This window comes from Dama dama, chromosome 3 (genome assembly GCF_033118175.1).
Source record: "Dama dama isolate Ldn47 chromosome 3, ASM3311817v1, whole genome shotgun sequence".
NCBI classification, from domain to species: domain Eukaryota; kingdom Metazoa; phylum Chordata; class Mammalia; order Artiodactyla; family Cervidae; genus Dama; species Dama dama.
In genome coordinates this window covers 47,434,204-47,459,302 of record NC_083683.1, presented here as the reverse complement: position 1 = coordinate 47,459,302, position 25,099 = coordinate 47,434,204, and the positions used below count along the sequence as shown (strand labels likewise).

Sequence of the window (25,099 nt, the reverse complement as noted above, 5' to 3'; positions counted from 1 at the left end):
GAGAGAGCAGAACAAATGTTCTGCTTCCACCCCATCTCTCCTTCAGCTCCAAAGAGAGTTCTCAGAAAGACAACAGCAATTGTTCCATCCAGATACTGACAGGTCAAAATCAGCCAAGACCACTTCCATGCCAGCTCCCTGAATTCTATCTGTTCTTGATCCTTTGACCCTCAGGCTAAGATCCCCTCCTCAGTTGTCAGGTCCCTTCAGCAAAGCCCTCTGAAAACCATGGCCTCATATGTAGTACACAAAGAGGGAAAATTTCCAAGATGAGGATATTTCTCTGTAGATGAAGGCCAAGGATGTAGAGCCAAGCAAAACAGTCCCAGCTGCAGCTGCATTTCTGCTCTGACCATTTGGAGAAACTTATGCTTTACATTTTCCAGAGCATATGCCTTCTTGAGGCTGAAACTGAGGCAAAATTAAGTAGATGTGTGAGATCAGTGGGAGGAATGGCCATTCAATCCTGCCTTCACATACAACCCAACCACATACAGGGATTATTCCGACAACCCTGTAGACTTGGAGGAAAGTCTTTTACCCCATGATTAGGGAGGGAAATGTATACAGTACCCTCTGGGAGGTGTGTCACATTATTCAAATTCAGACTAAAATCATAGGATAAATACCAAGTTATTTCTTGAGACTTAATTTTCATTAAGTGTAGGAGAGAGATGTCCTGCCCACCATTTGCCTGGCCCTATATGTCCCTAAACAGGCTATGGGGCCTTCATTAGGGAGCTGCTGGGCTCTGAGACAAGAGGAATATGGTCTACATACCAAAAACTCCAGTGGGTATATAGGGTAAGCAGAGGGAATTAGAAAATGTAACTTGGCTAATACAAAAATGGGCAATTTAAATGGAAGCTTTGGAATACTTGTTTTGGAATGTCAAAGCAGGAAGAGATCTCAGAAAAATCACTAGACCAAAACCTTCATTTAATAATGAGGAAACTGAGCCACAGAGGCAGAGATGACTTGCCCAGCTTTGGACCATCAGTGAGAAGCAGAAACAGATTTAGGACTCAAATCTCCTGATTACCCTCTTTCACATTTTTCATAATCAAATTAGAATAAAGGAAACATCCTCCTTAATGATCAACCAAGAAGTAGGAGTAATGAAATCGAGTCCCAACAACAAGGTCCCAGGGGTCCAGATTCTTCCATTGCTCAGCTCTCCTCCTCTATTGTTTTCAGAAAGAGTTCCTCTCACAGCAATTTGTGAAAGGTATTTTCTTACCTCAGAGGTAAGGAAATAACTCAAACCCCCTTCAAGTCATTCATTTCAAATACTTTGAGCTCCTGCCCTGGCTGTCCTTTTCGCATCACACATCTTTACTTGTCAGAATCCCACACCAATACTTCAAAGCAAGCTTAAATGTCACTCCTCTCATGAATCTTTCCTTGAGCGCTTTTTCCCACAGCTCCCCCACCAAGTATAAATTATCTTTCCTCTTAAGAACACTTAGGGCACATTTCTAATCTCTCTCATGATACTTATGACACTATAGCTTGCATTTTAATTAATTCTTAATGTTTATCTTATCTTTCTTACTATTCCTTGAGGAAAGAGATGGTTTCAGCCAACTTTAGATTCCCTCCATCTAAGGTGATGATGGAATTCCAGCTGAGCTATCTCAAATCCTAAAAGATTATGCTGTTAAAGTGCTGCACTCAATATGTCAGCAAATATGGAAAACTCAGCAGTCACCACAGGATTCGAAAAGGTCAGCTTTCACTCCAATCCCAACGAAGGGCAATGCCAAAGAATGTTCAAATTACTGTAAAATTTCGCTCATTCCACATTCTAGTAAGGTTATGCTCAAAATTCTTCAAGCTAGTTTTCAGCAGTACATGAACTGAGAACTTCCAGATGTACCAGCTGGTTTAGAAAAGGCAGAGGAACCAGAAATCAAATGGTCAACATTCATTGAATCATGAGAAAGCAAAGGGATTCCAGAAAATCATCTACTTCTGCTTCATTGACTATGCTAAAGCCTTTGACCGTGTGGATCACAAAAAACTATGGAAAATTCTTAATGAGATGGGAATACCAGATCACCTTACCAGTCTCCTGGAAACCTGTATGCAGGTCAAGAAGCGACAGTTAGAACCAGACATGGAACAACAGACTGGTTCAAAATTGGGAACAGAGTACATCAAGTCTATATATTGTTACCCTGCTTATTTAACTTCTTTGCAGAGTACATCATGTGAAATGCTGGGCTGGGTGAATCACAAACTGGAATCAAGATTGCCAGAAGAAATATCAACAATCTCAGATATGCATATGATATCACTCTAATGGCAGAAAATGAAGAGGAACTAAATAGTTTGTTGATGGAGTAAAAGAGGAGAGTGAAAATACTGTCTTAAAACTCAACACTCAAAAGACTAAGATCATTTGTCCCATCACTTCATGGCAAACAGATGGGGAAAAAGTGGAAGCAGTGAAAGGTTTTATTTTATTGGGCTCCAGAATCACTGCAGACAATGACTGCAACCATGAAATTAAAAATTACTTGCCAACTTAGATGTCCATCAACAAAGAAGCTGTGGTACATTAATACAATGGAATACTGCTCAGCTCTAAAAAGGAATGATGCACATGAGTCAGTTCTAATGAGATGGACGAACCTATAGCCTATTACACAGAGTGAAGTAAGTCAGAAAGAGAAATATAAATATTATATACTGACACACACACACATATATATATATGGAATCTAAAAAGATGGCGCTGATGAATTTATTTTCAGGATAGCAATGGAGAAATAGACATAGAGAACAGACCTATGGATATGGGGGGAAGGGAGGAGGGAGAAGATGAGATGAATGGGGAGAGTAACATGGAAACTTACAAACCATATGTAAAATAGATAGCCTAAGAATTAACTGTGTAACTCAGGGAAGTCAAACAGGGACTCTGTGACAGGCTGAAGGGACAGGTGGGGAGATGGGAAGGAGGTTCAGGAGGGAGGGGCCATGGGTGTGCCTATGGCTGATTCTTGTTGATATATGACAGAAAACCACAAAATTCTGTAAAGCAATTATCCTTCAATTAAAAAAATTTTTTGAAGAGTGGTTTGCTCCTTGGAAGGAAAGTTATGACAAACCTAGACAGTGTATTAAAAAGCAGAAACATTACTTTCTGTCCTCAAAGATCCATATATTCAAAGCTATGGTTCTTCCAGTAGTCATATATGGATATGATAGTTGGACCATAAAGAAACCTGAGCATTGAAAAGTTGATGCTTTTTAATTGTGGTGCTGGAGAAGATTCCTGAGAGTCCCTTGGACTGCAAGGAGATCAAACCAGTCAATCCCAAAGGAAATCAACCCTGAGTATTCATTGGAAGGACTGATACTGAAGCTGAAACTCCAATCCTTTGGCCACCTGATGTGAAGAGCCAACTAATTGGAAAAGACCCTGATGCTGGGAAAGATTGAAAGCAAAAGGAGAAGGGGGCAGTGAATGATGACATGGTTAGACAGCATCACCAACTCAATGGACATGAATTTAAGCAAACATCGGGAGACAGTGGAACAGAGGGGCCCAGCATGCTGTAGTCCATGGGGTCACAAAGAGTTAGATACTTCATAGCAATTTAACAACAATACTGGAATCTATTTGTAACCTCCACTGTATTATCATAAGATGTTTGATAATATTATCATAAGGATCATACCTGAATACCCTGGTGGTTTTCCCTACTTTCTTCAATTTAAGTCTGAATTTTGCAATAAAGAGCTCATGATCTCAACCACAGTCAGCTCTAGGTCTTGTTTTTTTGCTGACCATATAGAGCTTCTTCATCTCCAGCTGCAGACACTATAATCAGTCTAATTTCAGTATTGACCGTCTGCTGATGTCCATGTTTAGAGTTGTCTTGTGTTGTTGGAAGAGGCTGTTTGCTATGACCAGTAGGTTCTCTTGGCAAAACTTTGCCTGCTTCACTTTGTACTCCAAGGCCAAACTTGCCTGTTATACTGGGTATCTCTTGACTATATACTTTTGCATTTCAATCCCCTATGATGAAAAAGACATCCTTTTTTGGTGTTAGTTCTAGAAGGTCTTGTAGGTCCTCATAGAACCATTCAACTTAAGCTTCTTTGGCGCTAGTGTTGGTGCATCAGCTTGTATTACTGTGATGTTAAATGGTTTGCCTTGGAAACAAACTGAGATCATTCTGTCATTTTTGAGATTGCACCCAAGTACTGCATTTCAGACTCTTTTGTTGAGGGCTACTCCATTTCTTCTAGGGGATTCTTGCACACAGTAATAGATATAATGGTCATCTGAATTAAATTCACCCATTCCTGTTCATTTTAGTTCAGTTTCCTAAAACATTGATATTCACTCTTGCCACATCCTGCTTGACCATGTCCAATTTACCTTGATCCGTGGACCTAATATTCCAGGTTTCTATGCAATATTGCTCCTTATAGCGTTGGAGTTTACTTTCACCACCAGACACATGCACAACTGTGTGTCATTTCTGTTTTGGCCCAGTTCTCTTTCTGGACCTATTTCTCTACTCTTCCCCAGTGGTATATTGGACACATTCTGACCTAGGAGGCTCATCTTCTGGTGTCATATCTTTTTACCTTTTTATACAGTTCATGGGGTTCTAAAGGCAAGAATACTGAAGTGGTTTGCCATTCCCTTCTCCAGTGAACCATGTTTTGTCATAGCTTCATTGAGTTACACAAGTCCCTTTGCCACAATAATACTGTGATCCATGTGATCATTTTGGTTAGCTTTTGGGGATTGTGGTTTTTATCATGGAGGCTGTGGGACTGTAGTTCTTGTTTCTTCTGACTGCCTTCTGATGGATGAGAATTCAAGGCTTATGCAAGCTTCCAGGATGGGAGGGACTGGCTGTGCAGAAAGCTGAATCTTCTTCTGGTGGGCAGAGCGATGCTCAGTAAAATTTTAATCTAAACTGTCTGCTTATGGGTGGGGTTGTGCTCCCTCCCTGTTGTTTGTCCTGAGGCAACCCAGTCTACAGAGTCTACAGGCTCTATAGTAGGGCTATTGGAGAACTTTAAGAGGACTTACGCCAACACATGCCTCCCAGGACTGTTGCTGCCAGTGCCCCAGTCCCCGAGGCAGGCCACTGTTGACCCGCACCTCTGCACGAGACCCTCAAACATTCACAGGCAGGTCTGCCTCAGTCTCCCGTGTAGTCACTACTTTTTTCCCCTGGATCCTGGCATACACAAGGTTTTATTCATGCCCACCGAGAGTCTCTGTTTCCCCCAGTCTAGTGAAAGTTCTGTAATCAAATCCTGCTGCCCTTAAAAGTCAGATTCCCAGGGGATTCTCAGTCCCTCTGTCAGATCACCAGGCTGGGAAGCCTGACGTAGGGCTCAGAACCTTTACAACAGTGTGAGAACTTCTTTGGTATTATTATTCTCCAATTTGTGGGTCGCCCACCTGACTGGAAAAGGATTTGATTTTAACATGATTACACCCCTCCTCTGGTCTCATTTCAGCTTCTCCTTTCTCTTTGGATAAAAGGTATCTTTTTTTTTTTTTTTTTTTTTGTGGGTTCCAGCATCTTCCTGTATCATAATATTTTACAGGACTGCTTGTGCTCCTCCTTCGGCCACCACCCATGCCTCTCAGGCTTGCCCTGGGCTCCTACTCAGTCTCTGCCAGCTTTTCCTGGTTCTCCTTGAGCTCCCTACTGCAGGCTGTAACCATCACTGCCACCACCACCAATCAGCTGCCCAGCTGAGCACATCCAGCTTCAATCATGTGTGAAGTAAGGGTGTTCCTGGCTGAAGCTGCTCACATGTGCACACGTTCCTGGCTGATCTAAAGAATGAGCACATACACATAGGTGACAGGAGAAGCCCAGCAGAAAGTCAAATCCAGAGCATCCCAACTTTGAATATGCTCTTCAATATCTATCCTTGTAGCTAATAGAGCACCTAATGTACCTCTCAAACATAATAGACTTGCTTCTAGTGTCTATTCATAATAGACACTAAAAAAAAATGCAACCTTATTTTTTGTAGTGGGAAGTTGGAGGTAATTGGTCAGTTAGGAAATCTGTTTTAGAAAGATAAAGACTCAAGCTATTACAGAAAAGATCCCAAAATAAAGTGTATCAAACAAAATGAAAGATTATTTTTCTCTTAACCCCAGACATGCACTTGATAGTCCAGAGTGAAAAATCCAAGTTCCTTCTATATTGTTCTTTGTTATCTCCTAGGGACATTTTATGCAAATATGGGCACAATAAAGGACAGAAATGATATGGACCTAACAGAAACAGAAGATATTAAGAAGAGGTGGCAAAAATACACTGAAGAACCATACAAAAAAGATCTTCAAGACCCAGATAATCACGATAGTGTGATCACCAACCTAGAGCCAGACATCCTGGAATGTGAAATCAAGTGGGCCTTAGGAAGCATCACTACAAACAAAGCTAGCGGAGGCAATGGAATTCCTGTTGAGCTATTTCAAATCCTAAAAGATTATGCTGTGAAAGTGCTGCACGCAATATGTCAGCAAATTTGGAAAACTTGGCAGTGGCCACAGGACTGGAAAAGGTCAGTTTTCATTCCAATCCCAAAGAAAGGCAATGCCAAAGAATGCTCAAACTACCGCACAATTTCACTCATCTCACACGCTAGCAAAATAATGCTCAAAATTCTCCAAGCCAGGCTTCAACAGAATGTGAATCGTGAACTTCCAGACGTTCAAGCTGGATTTAGAAAACGCCGAGGAACCAGAAATCAAATTGCCAATATCTGTTGGATCATTGAAAAAGCAAGAGTGTTCCAGAAAAATATCTACTTCTGCTTTATTGACTATGCCAAAGCCTTTGACTGTGTGGATCACAATAAACTGTGGAAAATTCTTCAAGAGATGGGAATACCAGACCACCTGACCTGCCTCCTGAGAAATCTGTGTGCAGGTCAGGAAGCAACAGCTAGAACTGGACATGGATTAACAGACTGGTTCCAAATAGGGAAAGGAGTATGTCAAGGTTGTTTATTGTCACCCTGATTATTTAACTTATATGCAGAGTACATCATGAGAAACACTGGGCTGGATGAAGCACAAACTGGAATCAAGGTTGTCGGGAGAAATATCAATAACCTCAGATATGCAGATGACACCACCCTTATGGCAGAAAGTGAAGAAATAAAGAGTCTCTTGATGAAAGTGAAAGAGGAGAGTGAAAAAGTTGGCTTAAAGCTCAGCATTCAGAAAACTTAAGACCATGGTGTCTGGTCCCATCACTTCATGGGAAATAGATGGAGAAACAGTGGAAACAGTGACAGACTTTATTTTGGGGGGGGCTCAAAATCACTGCAGACGGTGACTGCAGCCATGAAATTAAAAGACGTTTACTCCTTGGAAGAAAAGTTATGACCAACCTAGATAGCATATTAAAAAACAGAGACTTACTTTGCCAACAAAGGTCTGTCTAGTCAAAGCTTTGGTTTTTCCAGTGGTCATGTATGGATGTGAGAGGTGGACTATAAAGAAAGTTGAGGGCTGAAGAATTGATGCTTTTGAACTGTGGTGTTGGAGAAGACTCTTTGAGAGTCCCTTGGACTGCAAGGAAATCCAACCAGTCAATCCTAAAGGAAAACAGTCTTGAGTATTCATTGGAAGGACTGATGCTGAAGCTGAAACTCCAATACTTTGGCCACCAGATGCAAAGAGCTGACTCACTTGAAAAGACCCTGTTGCTGGGAAAGGTTGAAGGCAGGAGGCAAAGGGGATGATAGAGGATGAGATGGCTGGATGGCATCACCGACTTGATGGACATGAGTCTGAGTAAACTCCGGGAGTTGGTGATGGATAGGGAGGCCTGGCGTGCTGCAGTCAATGGAGTCACAAAGAGTTGGACATGAATGAGTGACTGAGCTGAACTGAACTGATCTCCTAGGGATTTATTCAGTCAGCCATCATTAGGTCCTTATCCATGGCAAAGACTGATAATGGCTCTTCAATACCTATCCTTCCCTTCTTCCTTTGAACAAGTCCATGTTTAGATGCTTGACTGTTCATACAGCATAGAGATCACATTTTTCAGTCCATGTGGTCAAAGATGGATAATAGTCAATGAGTTGATAATTGTTGAAGCTGGATTATGGATACAGAAGGATTATTACAGTATTCTTTTTATTTTATATATGTCTAAATTTTTCCATAATAAAAAGTTTTTATCACAGTTAAAAAAATTTTAAGTTTTTTTCCTTTTTTAATTGAAGTTAGATGACTTAAAATATTGAGTTAATTTCTGCTGTACATAAAAAAACTTCAGCTATGCATATATATATTCTTTTTTATATTCTTTTCCATTATGGTTTATGACAGTATATTGACAATACTTACCTGTGCTACACAGTAGGACCTTGTTGTTTATTCATTTTATACATACTACTTTGCATCTGCTAACCCAAAACAGTTTTATGATTTTTAATCTATTGGATTTTTTTAATTGCAATAAATAAAAGAATTAATTTTGGATAACATAATAAATTTGTATTTTCTCTTGCTATCATGAAAATATCTTTAGTATACTTATTCAGTTTTATAACACCTAAAATATCTTTTCTCCTATTATAGATATTATCATTATATTTCTATATCATAAATATTATTTAAACTTGAAAAAAAAGAGGACACCCCTTCGTGCAATGAATGGGAATCTGCCTGCCAATGAAGGGGACATGAGTTCTATCCCTAGTCCAGGATATTCCACATGCCAGGGAGCAACTTAGTTCCTGCATCACAACTTCTGAGTATTCATTCTAGATCCTGCAAGCCACAGAGCAATGAAGAGTAGCCCCCACTCTCTGCATCTAGAGAAAGCACACACTCAGCAACGAAGACCCACTGCAACCAAAAATAAATTTGAACAAATAAATGTGTGTGTGTGTACTGAAAGAGAAGGAAAGAAAGGAGGGAGAGAAGAGGAGAAGGAATTCCAAGGTTTAGAATTAAGAAAACTTAGGACTCTCTATATATTTTTATTTTTAGAAATTATTGGCCACTCAAGGGTAACTCCTGGATGATGCAACTCACTGAAACAAGAATAACACAGGGAAGGAACGTTGGCTCTGGAGAACAGGCCTCCTGCTTAAGGGCCTCTCCAGGGACCACCAACACTCTCCAAGGTCTAGAGCTGAAATCAAGTCCCACTGGTCATTATTTTAGAGGCAAAGTCAAGAAAACTTCCCCTTGGACAGGACTATAGGGATATTTCCTTGCTCAGAAACACCACCTCTGCATCTTCTAAAGGAAGGACAAAGTTCAGGGAAGCTCATGAAGCCCCAGCCATATCTGTGGCTTTTGCTCCAGTGTTGGAAAGAATGACAATCAGGTGCCCTCCATGAAGCCCTAGCCATATCTGGGGCTTTTGCTCCAGTGTTGGAAAGAATGACAATCAGGTGCCCTCCACTGAGAGCATCTCTTATTGGCCTAGGGAGCCCAGGTAAAGACAAATATTATTCTCACTCAGCTCCATCTTATCTTAAAACTCTCCATTCCAAGAACTCATGACTGTACAAGGCATAAATAGAGATCAGGTTCTCATTTATCACCTTCCTGAGTCACAACTCCTCCTGAGTTCAAGGGGAGAGAAGTGAATAGTATATCTTGCTTTGCTCTATACTAAATGCTCTAATTCTCCACTTAGCCACATGTTCTAGGTGGCCTTTTATCTCTCCTCTTTTTTTCTTTTACCATCTCTGTGATGCACAGAAGGTGCTCCAAATTTGACTTGGCTTCATCCAAATCTTCTAGTACCAACTCATAGAATAGCACAGTCTTCATGAACTCTCATGTTAAGTACAGAGATGACAGTGCAAACAGTGGACATTATAAATTCACAAAAATCCTGGAATGGGAAGCCTTTGGAGTCACTGCAGTATACAACCCTTGCCTCCCATTTGAGGGCTTCCTTTTACCAGGTTTCTGTGAAATGAGGCTATTCCTGTGCTGCTTCTGCTTGTGTTGACACAGAAGGGGAGAGAATTTCCATTTAGTACCAGAAAAACCCAAAGATTATCCCCCATTCTTTAGAATTTCTAAGCTGGAAAGAACTTTAGAAACCATCTAGTTTTCCTAGATTATTCTTTAATGAGAAACCCAAGTTACTTATTCATGAACTTACAGTGATAGAGAAAGGTTCTGTGCCATCAACAGCTGTCACAACACCGCTGCCAGTCATTCAAACATGCATCATAGACTATCAGCCAGATGATCGGTCAATATCTTTATTGCTTACACACTATGCCAGTGGGCCTTCCAGTTGTTTGAACTCTGTTCCTTTTGAAACTGGAGAATGGTAATTCTCAGTGCATTGGAGTCTATTTCCATTCCCTTCATTTCCTTCTTCGCCCTGTATAATCTCTTTTCTCTTCTCCTTTCTTTCTAGGTTTGATTCTCTATTTATTTCTTTCCCACATCTCCACCTTAGCCAATAGATTACTGCCCTGAGCTGGGCAGGCGTGATGAGGTCTAACATAGCAAGGTTGCCTCTGCTGAAGCTTGATTCATAGCATCTCATCTCCAGACATTCTCTGAGACTCATAGCACATTGGAGCATTCTTTTCTGTTCTTGTCCCTCTGAAGGGAATCTCTAATGCTCCATGGAAGCTGCCAACACAACCAGAGTCACGGTGTTTGTTCTTCAAGGACTATCCAACAACCCTCAGATCCAGATAGTACTATTTGTAATATTCCTGGTGATTTACCTCCTGACCCTCACAGGGAACCTGCTGATGCTGCTGGTGATCAGGACTGATTCCCACCTCCACACCCCCATGTACTTCTTCCTCAGTCACCTCTCCTTCCTGGATGCTTTCTATTCCTCAGTCATTGTGCCTAAGCTGCTAGAGAACCTGCTTTCCAAGTGGAAGACTATATCCTTCCTTGAATGTTTCACCCAGATTGCCTTGGTCATATTTGCTGGGGCCACTGAAGCTTGCCTCCTTTCAGTCATGGCCTATGACCGGTACCAGGCTGTGTGCCACCCGCTGTCATATGTGGTGACCATGAACAAGAAGGCATGTGCTGGCCTGGTGGGAGCCTCCTGGGCCATAGGAATGGGGACTGGCCTACTTAACATCATCCTCCTGGCTCAACAGAAATTCTGTGGCCCCAACTTCATCCGCAGCTTTGCCTGTGAGTTTCCTCCAGTGCTCCTATTGGCCTGTTCTGACCCCTACATTAGCATTGCCTCCATCCTGACCACCATGGTGATCTTGGGCCTTGGCACCCTTGTCCTACTCCTGGGATCCTACACCCATATCATCATGACAGCCTTGGGGATCAACTCTGCCTCAGGTCAGAACAAGATCTTCTCTACCTGCTCATCTCATTTCCTTGTGGTCACCATTTTTTATGGCTCAGGCGTTTTCAGGTATGTCATTGCTATACCTCTGGAATGTGGATGTAGGATATTTGTCACTTGAAATTAATGGTGATCTGTAGAACAGAGCACTGCAAAGTAGTAAGAAAAGAACTGCACAAGAATATGGGAAGCCCTGAGTTCTAGTTCTGGCTCTGATGTGTAAAGTATTAAAAATTTATTTTCTTTCTGAGACCTCAATTGTCTAACTCTGAAAAATAAGCTTATACAAAGACTAAAGGGTTTCCTAATTTCATTAACCTATGATTCTGGAGTTTCAGAAGGAAATCAGAGAGACATTAGTAGGCTTTTATTCAGAGTTGGACAAAATATATATAAAATATATCATACTTGAAACAGATGCCATTTCTCCTTCCCACTGAAAGATCCAAAGCCTATTTGTCCTGTAACTATTGATTAGGCAGCTACTTACAACAACTGCTTTGCACAATCAAGATCAATTTTAGTATGTGTCATACCACAAGATGAATGTTATTAACCTTATTTTTGGATTAAAAAAAAACTGAGTTTCAGGAGTAACCAGGTGCCTTATTGAAGTTGCCAGAACAAGCTAAGAATGGAGGCAAAATATAAACCGAGTCTCACTGACTTGAAAACCTCAAGCTCTTTTCTACCATGTTTCTCTCAAACATAAACAGCTCTGGTTGATGAGCGCTTGGTTCCCAGGAAATAGAGTCACTACTGGCCTGTACTCTCTACTAGTGAATCTGGAGATGGATTTGCACAATTAGTCTTACCATTATTGGATTCATAATCATTTAGCATTCATATCATACTAAACACAGTTTTATCTTTCACTTTATCTACAGATCTTGGCTTCTATTCTAAGCCAAATTTGATAAATGTTTGAAAAAGGACAAATATTTCTTCCACTGAGCATTTGAAAAATAATGTGCTGTCATTCTGGGGTAATTCCAAGAACCATAAATGTTGGGGGAAATGACAGCATTATTGGACTAGCATATAGTTTTGTAAGGAACAATCATGACAAGATGGGAACATACAGTTGTATATATATAAAAAAAGAAAAAACATTCTTCATACTCTCTACCTAACTACTAAGGAAAGACACTTTGAAAAGTATGAAGTACTATAGAAATGCATGACATCATTTTTAGTTCTATTCTAACGTGGAACACTTCATATGCTGCACAACTTCCTTTTTCTCCTCAGGGCAGTTCTTATAATGTTCGGCATAAGATCACTCTTGTATGGAGGCATTTGAAGGCAGAAATGACTGACTTCTCACGATAATACAGTCACTTCTAGATGCTTCTACCAGTGATAGTGACTCAGCCCAGAAGACCCTCTTTGCAGAGTCTGGGATGGGATGGACCCTGGCTGCTTACAGCCATGTGTCCATTGTCCTGAGCTCATTTTATGCCTTTGTGCAATTCCCTTCAAGGTACATGACTCCAGCTTCTGGCTCAGCCCTGGAGCAAGTTCTATCTGTGCAGTACAGTGTGGTGACCCCGCTACTGAACCCCCTTATCTACAGTCTGAAGAACCAGGAGGTGAAGGCAGCTCTAAGAAGGATGCTGGCCAGGAAGCCCAGGCTTACCTTCTAAGCCAGCCTCTACTGCCTCCTCATAATTGGAGAAAAAATCAAGAGAAGGAAGAGGAGATAGCTTCATTTCTTAGATATCTCAGCATGAATTCTTATCCAAATGGAAGTCTTAGTTCCTCTGACCCTTATGCCCTCCCCTAGTCAAGCGAGATGGAAGAACCTCCGCAGAACTGATGGCATCCATCCGCAGATGACCCAGTCACTACACAAGAAAACTTTCTCAAAAACCACATAGAGAAATTCTCAAAAAGTGAAAAATAGAAACACCAAATGTCCCAGCAACTCCACTCCTGGGAATAGAGCCAAAGGAAATGAAAACACTAACTCAAAAAGATATATGCAAGAACGTCTATGGTGCTCCAGTGGTAAAGAATCTGTCTTGCAACGCAGGGGACGTAGGTTCAATCTCTGGTCAGGGAACTAAGATCCCACATACAGAAGAGCAACTAGGTCAACGAGCTACAGCTACTGAGCCTGCACACTCTAGAGCCCATGAAACCAGGCCCCTCAAGAAGCCTTTGGAGGGCAGTGAGAGAAGCCTGTGTGGGGCAAATAAATACACCCACAGCCACCTCAGCTAGAGAAATTATGCACAACTCCCTGAGCCTAGGGGCCACAACAAAGACCCAGCACAGCCAATAAGTAAATATATAATAAATATCTTTTTAAAATTTATGAGCTCCCATGTTGATGCATGCATGCTCAGTCACACCTGACTCTGTGTGACCCTATGGACCGTAGCCCTCCAGGCTCCTCTGTCCATGGGATTATCCACCCAAGAATACTGGAGTGGATTGCCATTTCCTCCTCCAAGGGATCTTCACAGCCCATGGATCAAACCCCTGTCTCCTGTGCCTCCTGCATTGCAGGCAAATTCTTTATCACTGAGCCATGGGGGAAGTCCCAAGTTCATAGCAGCATTATATACAGTACCCAAGGCATGGAAAGAACCTAGATGTTCATTAATGGATGAATGGATAAAAAAAGGTGTGGATGAATGGATTAAAAAATGTATGGATGAATGGATTTAAAAAGGTATGGATAAAGCAATGGAATATTATTCAGCCTTAAAAATGAGGAAATTTTACCACTTGTGACAATGTGGAAGCTCCTTGAAGGCATTATGCTGAGTGAAATGGGTCAGACATAGAAAGACAAATGCAATATGATGTCACATACATGCGGAACCTAGAGATCAACCAAACCCATAGAAAAAGATATCAGATATGTAGTTATCAGGAGTGGAGGGTGGGAGGAAGGTGATCAAAAGGTACAAATTTCCACTGTAAAATATGTACTAGGGATGTACACAACATGGTGACTATAACTAACACCACTATATAATATACAGGGAATCTGTTAAGAGAGTTAATCCTAAGAGTTCTCATCACAAAGAGAAAAGATTTTCCTCTTTCTTCTTTCTTTTCTTTATATGATATCTTTATGAGATAATGGGATTTTGTTTTTAGGAATAGAGGAGTTTTATTTGAGCCAAATTTAGGGCTATAGCCCAGAAGACAGCCTCTCAGATAACTCTGAGAAACTTCCCCACTGAAGCATGATTTTTAGCATGATCACCTACCTTATCAGAACAAAGAACATACATCAAACATAACAGGGGTATATTCCTCAAGTGTCCAAAAAGAGGCAGCTATAGTCCATATAGAGCAAGACAGCAGGACCCTAGTGTCTGGGAATGGAACCATACTTTTGAGGATGTTAATGTGTATGTTATGTGAAGGGAGTTTATTATCCTTATTTTCAAAACAGACATTCTTTATCTCAGTGGTTAAAACAGATATGCTCTGTGAGTTTGACAGGCTGTTCCAGTTCAACAAAATTCAAGCTGAACCATGTAGGGACCAAAGAAACTTCCCCTTACCTCAATGTGTGAAAATGTTCTACATCAGAGAGAACTCTCAGGATTTTCCCAATTAGTTCTTTTGAGATGATGCATATTAATTAAACCTATTGCAATGCATAGATATAGATATAGATATATATACATGCATGCGTGCTCAGTCGCTTCAGTCGTGTTCAACTCTTTGCAAGCTTAGGGACTGTGGCCCACCAGGCTCCTCTGTCCATGGGATTCTCCAGGCAAGAATACTGCAGTGGATTGCCCATTCTTCCTCCAATATATCTATCTACAAAATGATCATGCTGTAAGCCTAGAATTTACACATTAATTTATGTCAATTATCTCTCCATAAAACTAGGGGGGAAAGGTAAAAAAAATCTTTACAATCCCATCAGCCATTTCCACAGCTTTTGCTTTTTCTCCCATTTCTTGCCCTTTCCACACCTCCTCTTTGCTTCTCCCTCCCTTGTTTTACTTTTGTCTATGCACAAAGTAGAAATCTGACCACTAGTAAATACCCCACTTCATTCTGCGAGAGTCCCATCTCAGTACTGAGATCTTCTTTCCTCCCATACCAAAAACTGCCTGGCAAAATCTAGAGCTCCAGAGTAACTTGGAAAGAAATGAAATAAAATCAATGTCTCCTCTTGTCTTTGTCCTTAATAAGTAATACATGAAGTAGAACACTGCAAATAGTAAATCCTCAATAACTATTTGCTGATTATGGAGTGAATGAAGGAATGAATAGTGGACCTGTCTGAGGAGTCCATTCTCTTATATCGTCCTAGGAAATAGGAGGGACTATCCTCCTCTAACGGAGAAGGCAATGGCACCCCACTCCTGGGTTGCCTGGAAAATCCCATGGACAGAGGAGCCTGGTAGGCTGCCGTCCATGGGGTCATGAAGAGTCGGACACAACTGAGCGACTTCACTTTCACTTTTCACTTTCATGCATTGGAGAAGGAAGTGGCAACCCACTCCAGTGTTCTTGCTTGGAGAATCCCAGGGATGGAGGAGCCTCATGGGCTGCCAGCTATGGAGTCGCACAGAGTCGGACACAACTGAAGTGACTTAGCAGCAGCAGCAGCAGCATCCTCCTCTAAGGACTTTCTAGGTGGCACTAGTAGTAAAGTCAATGCAGGAGGCATAGGAGATGTGAGTTCAACCCCTGGGTTGGGAAGATTCCCCTGTAGGAGGACATGGCAATTGACTCCAGTATTCTTGCTGGGGAATTCCATGGACAGAGGATCCTGGCAGGCTACAGTCCATAGTGTCGGAAAGAGACACAATTGAGCAACTTAGCACATATGCACATATCCTCCTTTAAAATCTTGTCTAATAGATTCTGTATCTTCAATGTTTAGTACATTCTGTTAGTATTAAGGAAGTGTGAAAGTCTCTCGGTCCTGTCTGACTCTTTGCAACCCCCATGAGCTATACAGTCTATGGGATTCTTTAGGCCAGAGTACTGGAGTGGGTAGCTTTTCCCTTCTCCAGGGGATCTTCGCAACCCAGGGATCAAACCCAGATCTCCCTCATTGCAGGTGGATTCTTTACCAGCTGGGCTACCAGGGAATAGTGTGCAAAGAAAAAGAATGAATTGGAGAGAAGGGGGTGAGAGAAGGAGCATATGAAAAAAAAAAATGTGTGTCCTTCATGACAATACAGATGTCAGAGGGAAGTACTATAGGAGAGATCGGGATCCAAAGAGATAAGAGTCCGAATTTCGGTTCACCACCCAAGGTCATTATCACTAGAGCTTGCTAAAACATGGGCACTCTGACCCCCTGCCCAGAGTCTCTCCATCACCTATCTGAGCCTGGACCATTTCAGATCCCTGACTTGGTTCAAGACCTGTTCCAGGCATAGAGGAAGGAGAAGGAGTTAGAGAATGCAGAACAAATGCTCAACTGCCACCCCATCTCCCATTCAGCTCTCAAGAGAGTTCGCAGAAAGACAGCAGCAATTGTTCTACCCAAAAACTGACAGGTCACATTAGCCAAGACCACTTCCATGCCAGCTCCCTGAATTCTATCTGTTCTTGATCTTTTGACCCTCAGGCTAAGATCCTCTCTGCAATTATGTTTCCTTCAGCAAAGCCCTCTGAAAATCATGGCCTCATATGTGGTACACTCACAGGGGAGATTTCCAAGATGAGGCTATTTCTCTGGAGATGAAGGCCAGGGATGTGGAACTGCGCCAAACAGTCCCAGCTTCAGCGGCATTTCTGCTCTGCACACTTGGTGGAACTGGTCCTTTACATTTTCCAGAGCATATGCCTTCCTGGGGGTGTAACTAAGGCAAAATAATATGTAGATGTGCAAGATCAGTGGAGGAATGGCCATTTAATCCTTCCTGCACACACACACAAACACACACAGGGATTATTCCTAAAACCCTGTTGACTTGGGGGAAAGCCTTTTGTCCCATAATTAGGGAAGGAAGAGCATAGGAATACACTGGGTTCAAATTCAAACTAAAATTATGTGATGAATACCAAGTTGTTTTCCGAGTCTTAGTTTTCATTAAGAACAGGTGAAGAATGTCCTAGCCACCCCTTACCTAGTACTATATGTCCCTAAACAGGCTATGGGGACTTCATTAGGGAGCTGCTGGACTCTGAAACAAGAGAAATATTGTCTGAATGCCAAAAGCCCTATTGGGTATATAGGGTAGGAAAAGATAATTAAAAAATATAACTTGGATAATACAGAAATGGGGTAATTTAAATTGGAGTTTTGGTAGGCTGGATTGTCAAAGCAGGAAAAGATCTCATAAAAATCACTAGACCAAAACCTTCATTTAAAAATGAGGAAAGTGAGCCACAGAGACAAAGATAACTTACCCAGGTTTAGACCACCAGTAAGAAGCAGAAACAGACTTTAGGACTCATATCTCCTGCTTCCCCATCTTTCACATTCTTTATAATCAAATTAGAATAAAGCTCGGCAAACATCCTCCTATAGGTCAGAGAAGCAGCAAGGATGAGCAATAGTGTGCAGGGTCCCAACCAAAAGGCCCCACGTGTCCAGATTCTACAGTTACTGAGCTGTTCTTGTCTATTCTTTTTATTTATTTTTATTAATTAATTTTTATTGCATTATAGTTCCTTTAAAATGTTGTATTAGTTTCTACTCCATAGCAAAGTAATCAGCCTACATACACATATATCACTTCCCTTTGTGAGTTCACCATTTGGGATACCACAGTGCATTAATTGGAGGACCCTGTGCTATACAGTATGTTCCCATCTTTTGTCTATTTTGTACACAGTATCCAAAGTGTTTATGTGTCAACCCCAATCTCCCAATTCCCACCCTACCCCTTTCTCCCTTGATCTCCATACATTTGTTCTCTAAGTCTCTATTTCTGCTTTGGAAATGTGGCAGTGAAAAGGAAAAAAAAAGAGAATGAGTTTTTTTTTCTTTCTCTTTCTGAGGACAAAGAAGATAAAGAGAACAGTGAGCAGGACTGAACATTCCTGGTGTTTTGTTTTGTTTTTTTCACTGTAACTGCTCCTAATTCTGCATGTCTATAACTAAGTTTGTTTTTCTGCCCCTAACTCTGCAGGAGCTACACTTCGCACCTATTTTCCTTTGTCTCTGTGCTCAATACATCCTGAATATTTAGGTGTTTACCCTTACAACACCCTTCCCCTTGTAGTTAAATATTAGAAAGAAGGCCACAGAGCCACTGAACTGCCACGCTCAGTTACTGCGTTACAGATGCCAGCCTATGGCTGCTTTTGACAAGATCCTAAAATCCTTGCTCCTCATCATAGATTCCTGTCTGGGAACCCTCATCTTAGAATATAAGCCTCTAGAGTCTTCATAGAGTGGGAGCACAGTTCTTGAGGCATGAACCTACTATATTCCCCTCTCTGCCAGCTGAGAATTAAATCAACTCTCTATTTCCAAACTCTGTCTCCGTATTTTTTATTCAGCTCTGGTGGACAGAGTAAGCCAAGATTTTGGCCAGCAACAGAAATAATGTCATCTATACCATTTTTCTAGATGACAAACACATGAGAAGATGCTTAACATCACTAATTACTAGAAAACTACTGTAAGTTGTACCCTTACACACGTCAGAATGGCCATCATCAAAAAATCTACAAACAAACGCTGGAGAGGGTGTGGAGAAGAGAAACTCTTACACTGTTGGTGCTAATGTGAATTGATAGAGCCACTGTGGAAAACAATACGGAGTTTCCTTAAAAAACTAAAAATAGAACTACCATATGACCCAGCAATCCCACTCCCAGGCATAGACCCAGAGAAAACCATAATTCAAAAAGACACATGCACCACTATGTTCATAGCAGCAGTGTTTACAAAAGCCAGGACATGAAAGCAACCTAAATTTCCATCAACAGAGAAACAGATAAAGACGGTATGGTACATCTAGATGGTAACCAATTTGTGAAGGGTATTTTCTTATCTTAGGGGTAAGGAAGTACCTCAACCCCCCTCAAGTCACCCATTTCAGATTCTTGGAGCCCCTGCTCTTCCTGTCCTTTTCCCACTCCACAGCTCTAACTGTCAAAATCCCACCAACACTTCAAAATGAGCTTAAATTCACTCTTGTCATGAATCTTTCCTTGAGCCCTTTTTCTCACAGCCTCCCACCAAATATAAATTATCTTTCCTCTTATCAATGCTCAAGGCACCTTTCTAACCTCTCATAATATTAATGATACTATATCTTGTATTATAAGTATCTATTAATGTTTATCTTATGAGTCCAACTAGTCCATGAGGGAAGTGATGTTTTTAGCCAGCTTTAGAGTCCCTCCAAAGTTCTTTGAATTATGCTAGGTGATCAATAAAACTTGGTTGAATTGAATTGATACAGAAGGAATCTCCATCTTTGAGTTGTTGTAAGTTCAGCCTATTTCCTCTTTGGTAGAGATGAAGGTGGCTATGACCCTTGGCCATGTCCACCTTTCAGCCTGTTTCCTCCCTCTCCCTCCAGGAAGAAAACAACAGCCAACCACTCAAAATCAAGCCCTTTATTTAGGACACAGGACACTGTTGTCATGAAAGTGCCACTGGGGACACTGAGCACGAGTCAGAAGCCTCAGAGCACTGTTTACCCATCCCTGGAGAATAGTCCTTGTATGTCCAACAATGTCACTAGAGAGCCCGCATCTCAGAGACAAATTAGCTTCAAGGGGTACAAGGAAGCAAAATGAGGTAGCCAGAGGGCAGAGGAATTTTCAGGAACAGAAAGAGGGCAGAAGCAAAGGCAGTAGGTGTTCACAACTTCTCACAGAGCCACTGATCCTGCTTCTCAGAACAGAATGCTTTATGGGCCAACTTGATCATGAAGAAGGCGACAAGGTAAGTTGACTGACTGGATTTTAGCTCAAATTCCCATTCAGTTTTATCCTCAGGGGGGCTGAGGTGGAAGTGTGGGTGAAAACTACAGACAGAAAGACTTTCCTGGCCAGGTGGCAAGGGATACTGAGCCACCTAGTGGAATAAGGTCCATTTTCTTAAACGCCAAGAAAATTGTAGGGCGGTGGTAACAAGGGTTTGTCTTAGGGTTTAGGACTAAACAAGTTGAATTAGATGTTCAAGTCCAGGTGAAGGAAATCCTAGGACTCAGCTCTCTACTAAGGAATCCTTGTTAGGAAAGTTGCTAAACAGCAGTGGAGTAAGTGGGGCTTGAAAATTGGAAACCTGAGTCAGCTTGATGAGTTTTGTTTTGAAAACGATATTCTAGCTTAAAACCAGGAAATAGAGAGAAAGGGGTATGGTGCTGGGACTAAAGGGCTGAGAAGAGGGAGAGGAAGAGTAAAACAGAAGATAGAATGGAGACTCACAGTAGTTAATTCCTACTTTATCCAGAATCTTCTTGACACACATAATGTCATCAGTAAGGTCATCATCCAGGAACTCTGCCAGGAGTTATAGGTGGAAAAAATGAGAGAGCTAAGTAGTGCCCAGAAAGGTAATGAGGTTCCCTCTTCCCTGGTCCTTCTCTGAATTAGAGGCTTAAGCCTGTTGCCTTTTATGTGAGTAATCCAATACAGTAATGCCTCCCCCTCGGTAAAGACTCCCTTCCCTTCTCTGGGGCATCTCTGGAGGAATTATCAGCTTCATCAGCTGACTTCCTCTGAAAATGCAGAGTATTAGACTTCAAGATCCCCAAACAACTCAGATCATCTACCCATGAACTTTAAGGGACTGTCTGGGGATTTGGTGATAATGAAAATTTCTAACAGCCTCTTAGTAATATCAGTTCAAGTCCCACACTTGATGTAGAGTCCTAGGCAGTGAAGCCAGAGGTGCACTTGACCCCAAAAAAAGAATTTATCCCAGAAGTAGGCAATCTTAAAAAAGAAGGTCAAAGTCGGATGCTGCCTCACTGTATTTCACGAAGCGCGCTGTTCGCTGAACCCATGGTAGGCACCGTGTGAGCTGGGAAGCTGGAAGAAAACTCAGGAGCTATAGGAACTGCAGACGCGTTCATTCTCTCCTGGCTGCACAGCAGCCGTGGCAGCAGACACACTGCATTCTCTCCTCTCATGGCTGATCCAGCAACATAACCATAGGCAGTCACTCGGAGCTGTGAGGCGGCCTCAAGGACTTCTCAGATGGTGCTACTATAGGCATATTGCACAAAGTAGCCGTGACCAAGTGTACAGTGACACATATGTACAGTGCTATAAATGATCTCAGCTATTACATAACCATGTGTTTTTTTTATTTTATTTATTTATCTATTTATTTTATATTGTAGTGGTTTTTGCCATACATTGACATGAATCAGCCATGGATTTACATGTGTTCCCCATCCCAATCCCCCCTCCCACCTCCCTCTTCATCCCATCCCTCTGGGTCTTCCCAGTGCACCAGCCCTGAGCACTTGTCTCATGCATCCAACCAGGGCTGGTGATCTGTTTCACCCTTGATAGTATACTTGTTTCAATGCTATTCTCTCAGAACATCCCACCCTCGCCTTCTCCCACAGAGTCTAAAAGTCTGTTCTGTACATCTGTGTCTCTTTTTCTGTTTTGCAAGTAGGGTTATCATTACCATCTTTTTAAATTCCAAAAAATATGGAACGCTTCACGAATTTGCGTGTCATCCTTGCCCAGGGGCCATGCTAATCTTCTCTGTATAGTTCCAATTTTAGTATATGTGCTGCCGAAGCAAGCACCATATTATATATTTACCAAACGTGGGGCAGGAGAGACTGACCACCATCTTGGCTAATTTGCTATCTCCTACAGATGCTCACACTTCCCATTCTTACACGTTAATACAAAAAACACTAAATAAAACACTATAAGACTAGCATAAAGATATACAAAGAGATGAATGAAATTGAAGGGAGATCACAGAAATAAACCCAACCATCTGTGGTGAACTCATTTTAGACAATAGTCAACAACATTAAATTGGGGGGGAAATGGTGTTTTCAACAAACAGTGCTAAGCAATTGGTTATCCACATGCATAGCAATGAAATTGGACTCTCTCCTCCTTTCACATACAAAACATAACTCAAAATACGTAAAAGGCTTAAATGTAAGAAGTGAAATTACAGTCAACATCCAATATCCACAGGCTTCACATTTCTAGAGTTCATTTAAAGCATACAGGATTTAAGAAAATATTTGCACATTATAGAGCTGATAAATCATTATCCAAAGTATCTCAAGAACGTTTACAACTCACCAACACAAAGACCACACAAATAATTGTAGTAATGGATAAATGACTTCAATAGACTGTTCTCCACACAGGTCTTACAAATGGTCACCAAGCACATGAAACCATGTCAAAGATCATTAGTCATGATGGAGATGCAAATTAAAACCACAATGCAGCAACTCCTTCACATATTCTAAAATGGTTAAAATAAAGAAATCTAAAAATAACAATGGTTTACAAGAATGTAAAGAAATTGGAACCTTTAAACATTACTTGTAAAAATAGAAAAGGGTGTGACCTACATTTACAATGTGATGTGTTAGCCTCTCATTCATTTCCGACCCTTTGCGACCCTATGGGCTGTATCTCATCAGGTTCTTCGGTCCATGGCAATCTCCAGGCAAGAATACGGGAGTGGATAGCCAATCCCTTCTAAAGGGAATCTTCCCGACCCAAGGATCAAACCCAGGTTTCCTGCATTGCCGGCAGATTCTTTACCATCTGAGAAGATGGGCTTACCCCCAAGGAAGTCCACATTTACAATATAACTATATAATTAGTATATTGTTCAACAACTCCATCCTAGAAATATACTCCCAAAGAATTGATAACAGGTGTACATATATATTGACAGTAGCACTGTTCACAATAGCCAACAGGCAAAAATAATGCAAAAGTCCATCAGCGGGTAAATGAATAAACAAATTGTGTAGATCTGTAAACAGACGTATTATTCACCATAGGAGGAGTAAAATAAAAGAATAAAGTCTCTGTGAAAAACACTATGGCAGTTCTTCAAAAGCTTAAATATAGAATTAATGAATGATCCATCAATTTCACATCAGGGTACATACATAAAAGGCTGAAAGCAGGGACTGGAACAGATATGGGTACACTCATATTCATAGCAGCATTAACGACAAGAGCAAAAGGTAGAAGCAACCCAAGCATCCATCAATAAATGAATGGGTAACCTAAATGTGGCATTCACAAAGCAATATAATTCAGCCTCAGAAACAAAGGGAACACCAACACATGCTATGATGTATACTAACCTTAAAGTCTTTATGATAAGTGAAATAACCCTGTCACAAAATGACAAAAATATGTGAATCCACTTGCATGAGGTATCCACAGAAGTCAAACTCAAAGAAAGTAGAACGTCAGTCCCAGGGACTCTGGGAATTAGTGTTTAATGGCTACAGAGTTTCACTAGTGAAAATTGGAATGTTCTGAACGTGGTTGTTGGGGGATATGGTTGTACAACAATGTGAATGTAATTAAACCCAAAGAACTGTATATTTTAAATGGTTTGAATAGTATATGTTTGTATATTTAGGCACAATGAAATAAATGAAGGAAATACTGACACATGTTACAACATGGATGAACATTGAAAACACCCCAAGTGAAAGAAGCCATACAGGAAAGGCATCAGTGTTGTGGATAACCTGGATGAGATAGAAACAGTGGAATTTTTGTAGATAGAATCTACACCATCTCCTGCAGGAGACCCAGAGCCACATCAGAAATCGATAAGTGCCTGCTTTTATAGGAAATCCAGAGTCAGGTCAGAGGCCAAGATCCTCGCAGATTGAACCTGCAGCTGCTCCTGCAGAGGACACAGAGTCAGGTCAGAAACCAACACCCGGGCAGGTTGAACCTGCTCCTGCTCTTGCAGGAGATGCAGACCAGGTCAGGGTATAGAACTCCTCATGGAGAAGCTGCTCCTGCCCTGCAGAGCCACATCAGGAACCTTCACCCCTGAAGACTGAAAACGGCTCCTGCAGCAGACCCATGTGGATTCACCACTGCTGCAGGGGATCCTGCTCTGGCTCCTGCAGGAGACTCTGGGCCAGGTCAGGAACCAGTGCCCTTGCAGGTTGAACTACACCTGTAGGAGACCCAGAGTCATTTCAGGAATCACCACCCCCAAGGGCAGATCTAGATCTGCAGCCACCATCACTTCCGATATACATCATCAACCCGCTCCTTCATCCAAACTTTACTTTCCGTCTCCAGTCATTGTTTGTGTTACAGTTTTTATTGTTTTGTCTTTCATGTTATTTGCAGCGTTGTAGATTTTGTGTTTTAAGTTTATAATAATACAATTTAAGCCTTTGTAATATTGCATATTGCCATTCAGGAGCATTAAATGCACTCATGATACTGTGCAACCATCACCACTGCCTGGTTACTAGTTTCTACATTTTATTTCCCAAATAAAAATCTATATCCAAAGAATGCAGCTCCCAATTCCTCCTCTCCCAGACTCTGACAGCCACAATCCTCTTTGTTTCTCTGTTTCTTTTTTTTTTAATTCATTTATTTATTTATTTTACTTTACAATATTGTATTGGTTTTGCCATACATTGACTTGAATCCTCCACGGGTGTACATGTATTCCCCATCCTGAACCCCACTCCCATCTCCCTCCCCATCCCATCCCTCCAGGTCATCCCAGTGCACCAGCCCTGAGCACCCTGTCTCATGCATCGAACCTGGACTGGTGATTCGTTTCACATATGTTAATTTACATGTTTCAATGCCATTCTCCCATATCATCCCACCCTCGCCCTCTCCCACAGAGTCCGAAA

General features: G+C 41.4%; 1 protein-coding gene and 1 non-coding gene across 2 annotated transcripts; one reads left to right on the top strand and one right to left on the bottom strand.

Annotated features, from left to right (window-relative positions):
- The first annotated feature begins 10,629 nt into the window (after nt 1-10,629).
- LOC133042974 (olfactory receptor 8S1-like) lies at nt 10,630-12,979 on the top strand. The gene is made up of 2 exons (XM_061123912.1): nt 10,630-11,402; nt 12,817-12,979. The coding sequence occupies exons 1-2, from the start codon at nt 10,630-10,632 to the stop codon at nt 12,977-12,979; spliced, it is 936 nt and encodes a 311-aa protein (XP_060979895.1).
- Nucleotides 12,980-21,899: 8,920 nt separating this feature from the next.
- On the bottom strand, nt 21,900-22,006 carry LOC133049510 (U6 spliceosomal RNA). Its single transcript, XR_009691346.1, has one exon. It is a non-coding gene; the product is annotated as a U6 spliceosomal RNA (small nuclear RNA).
- Nucleotides 22,007-25,099: the final 3,093 nt, after the last annotated feature.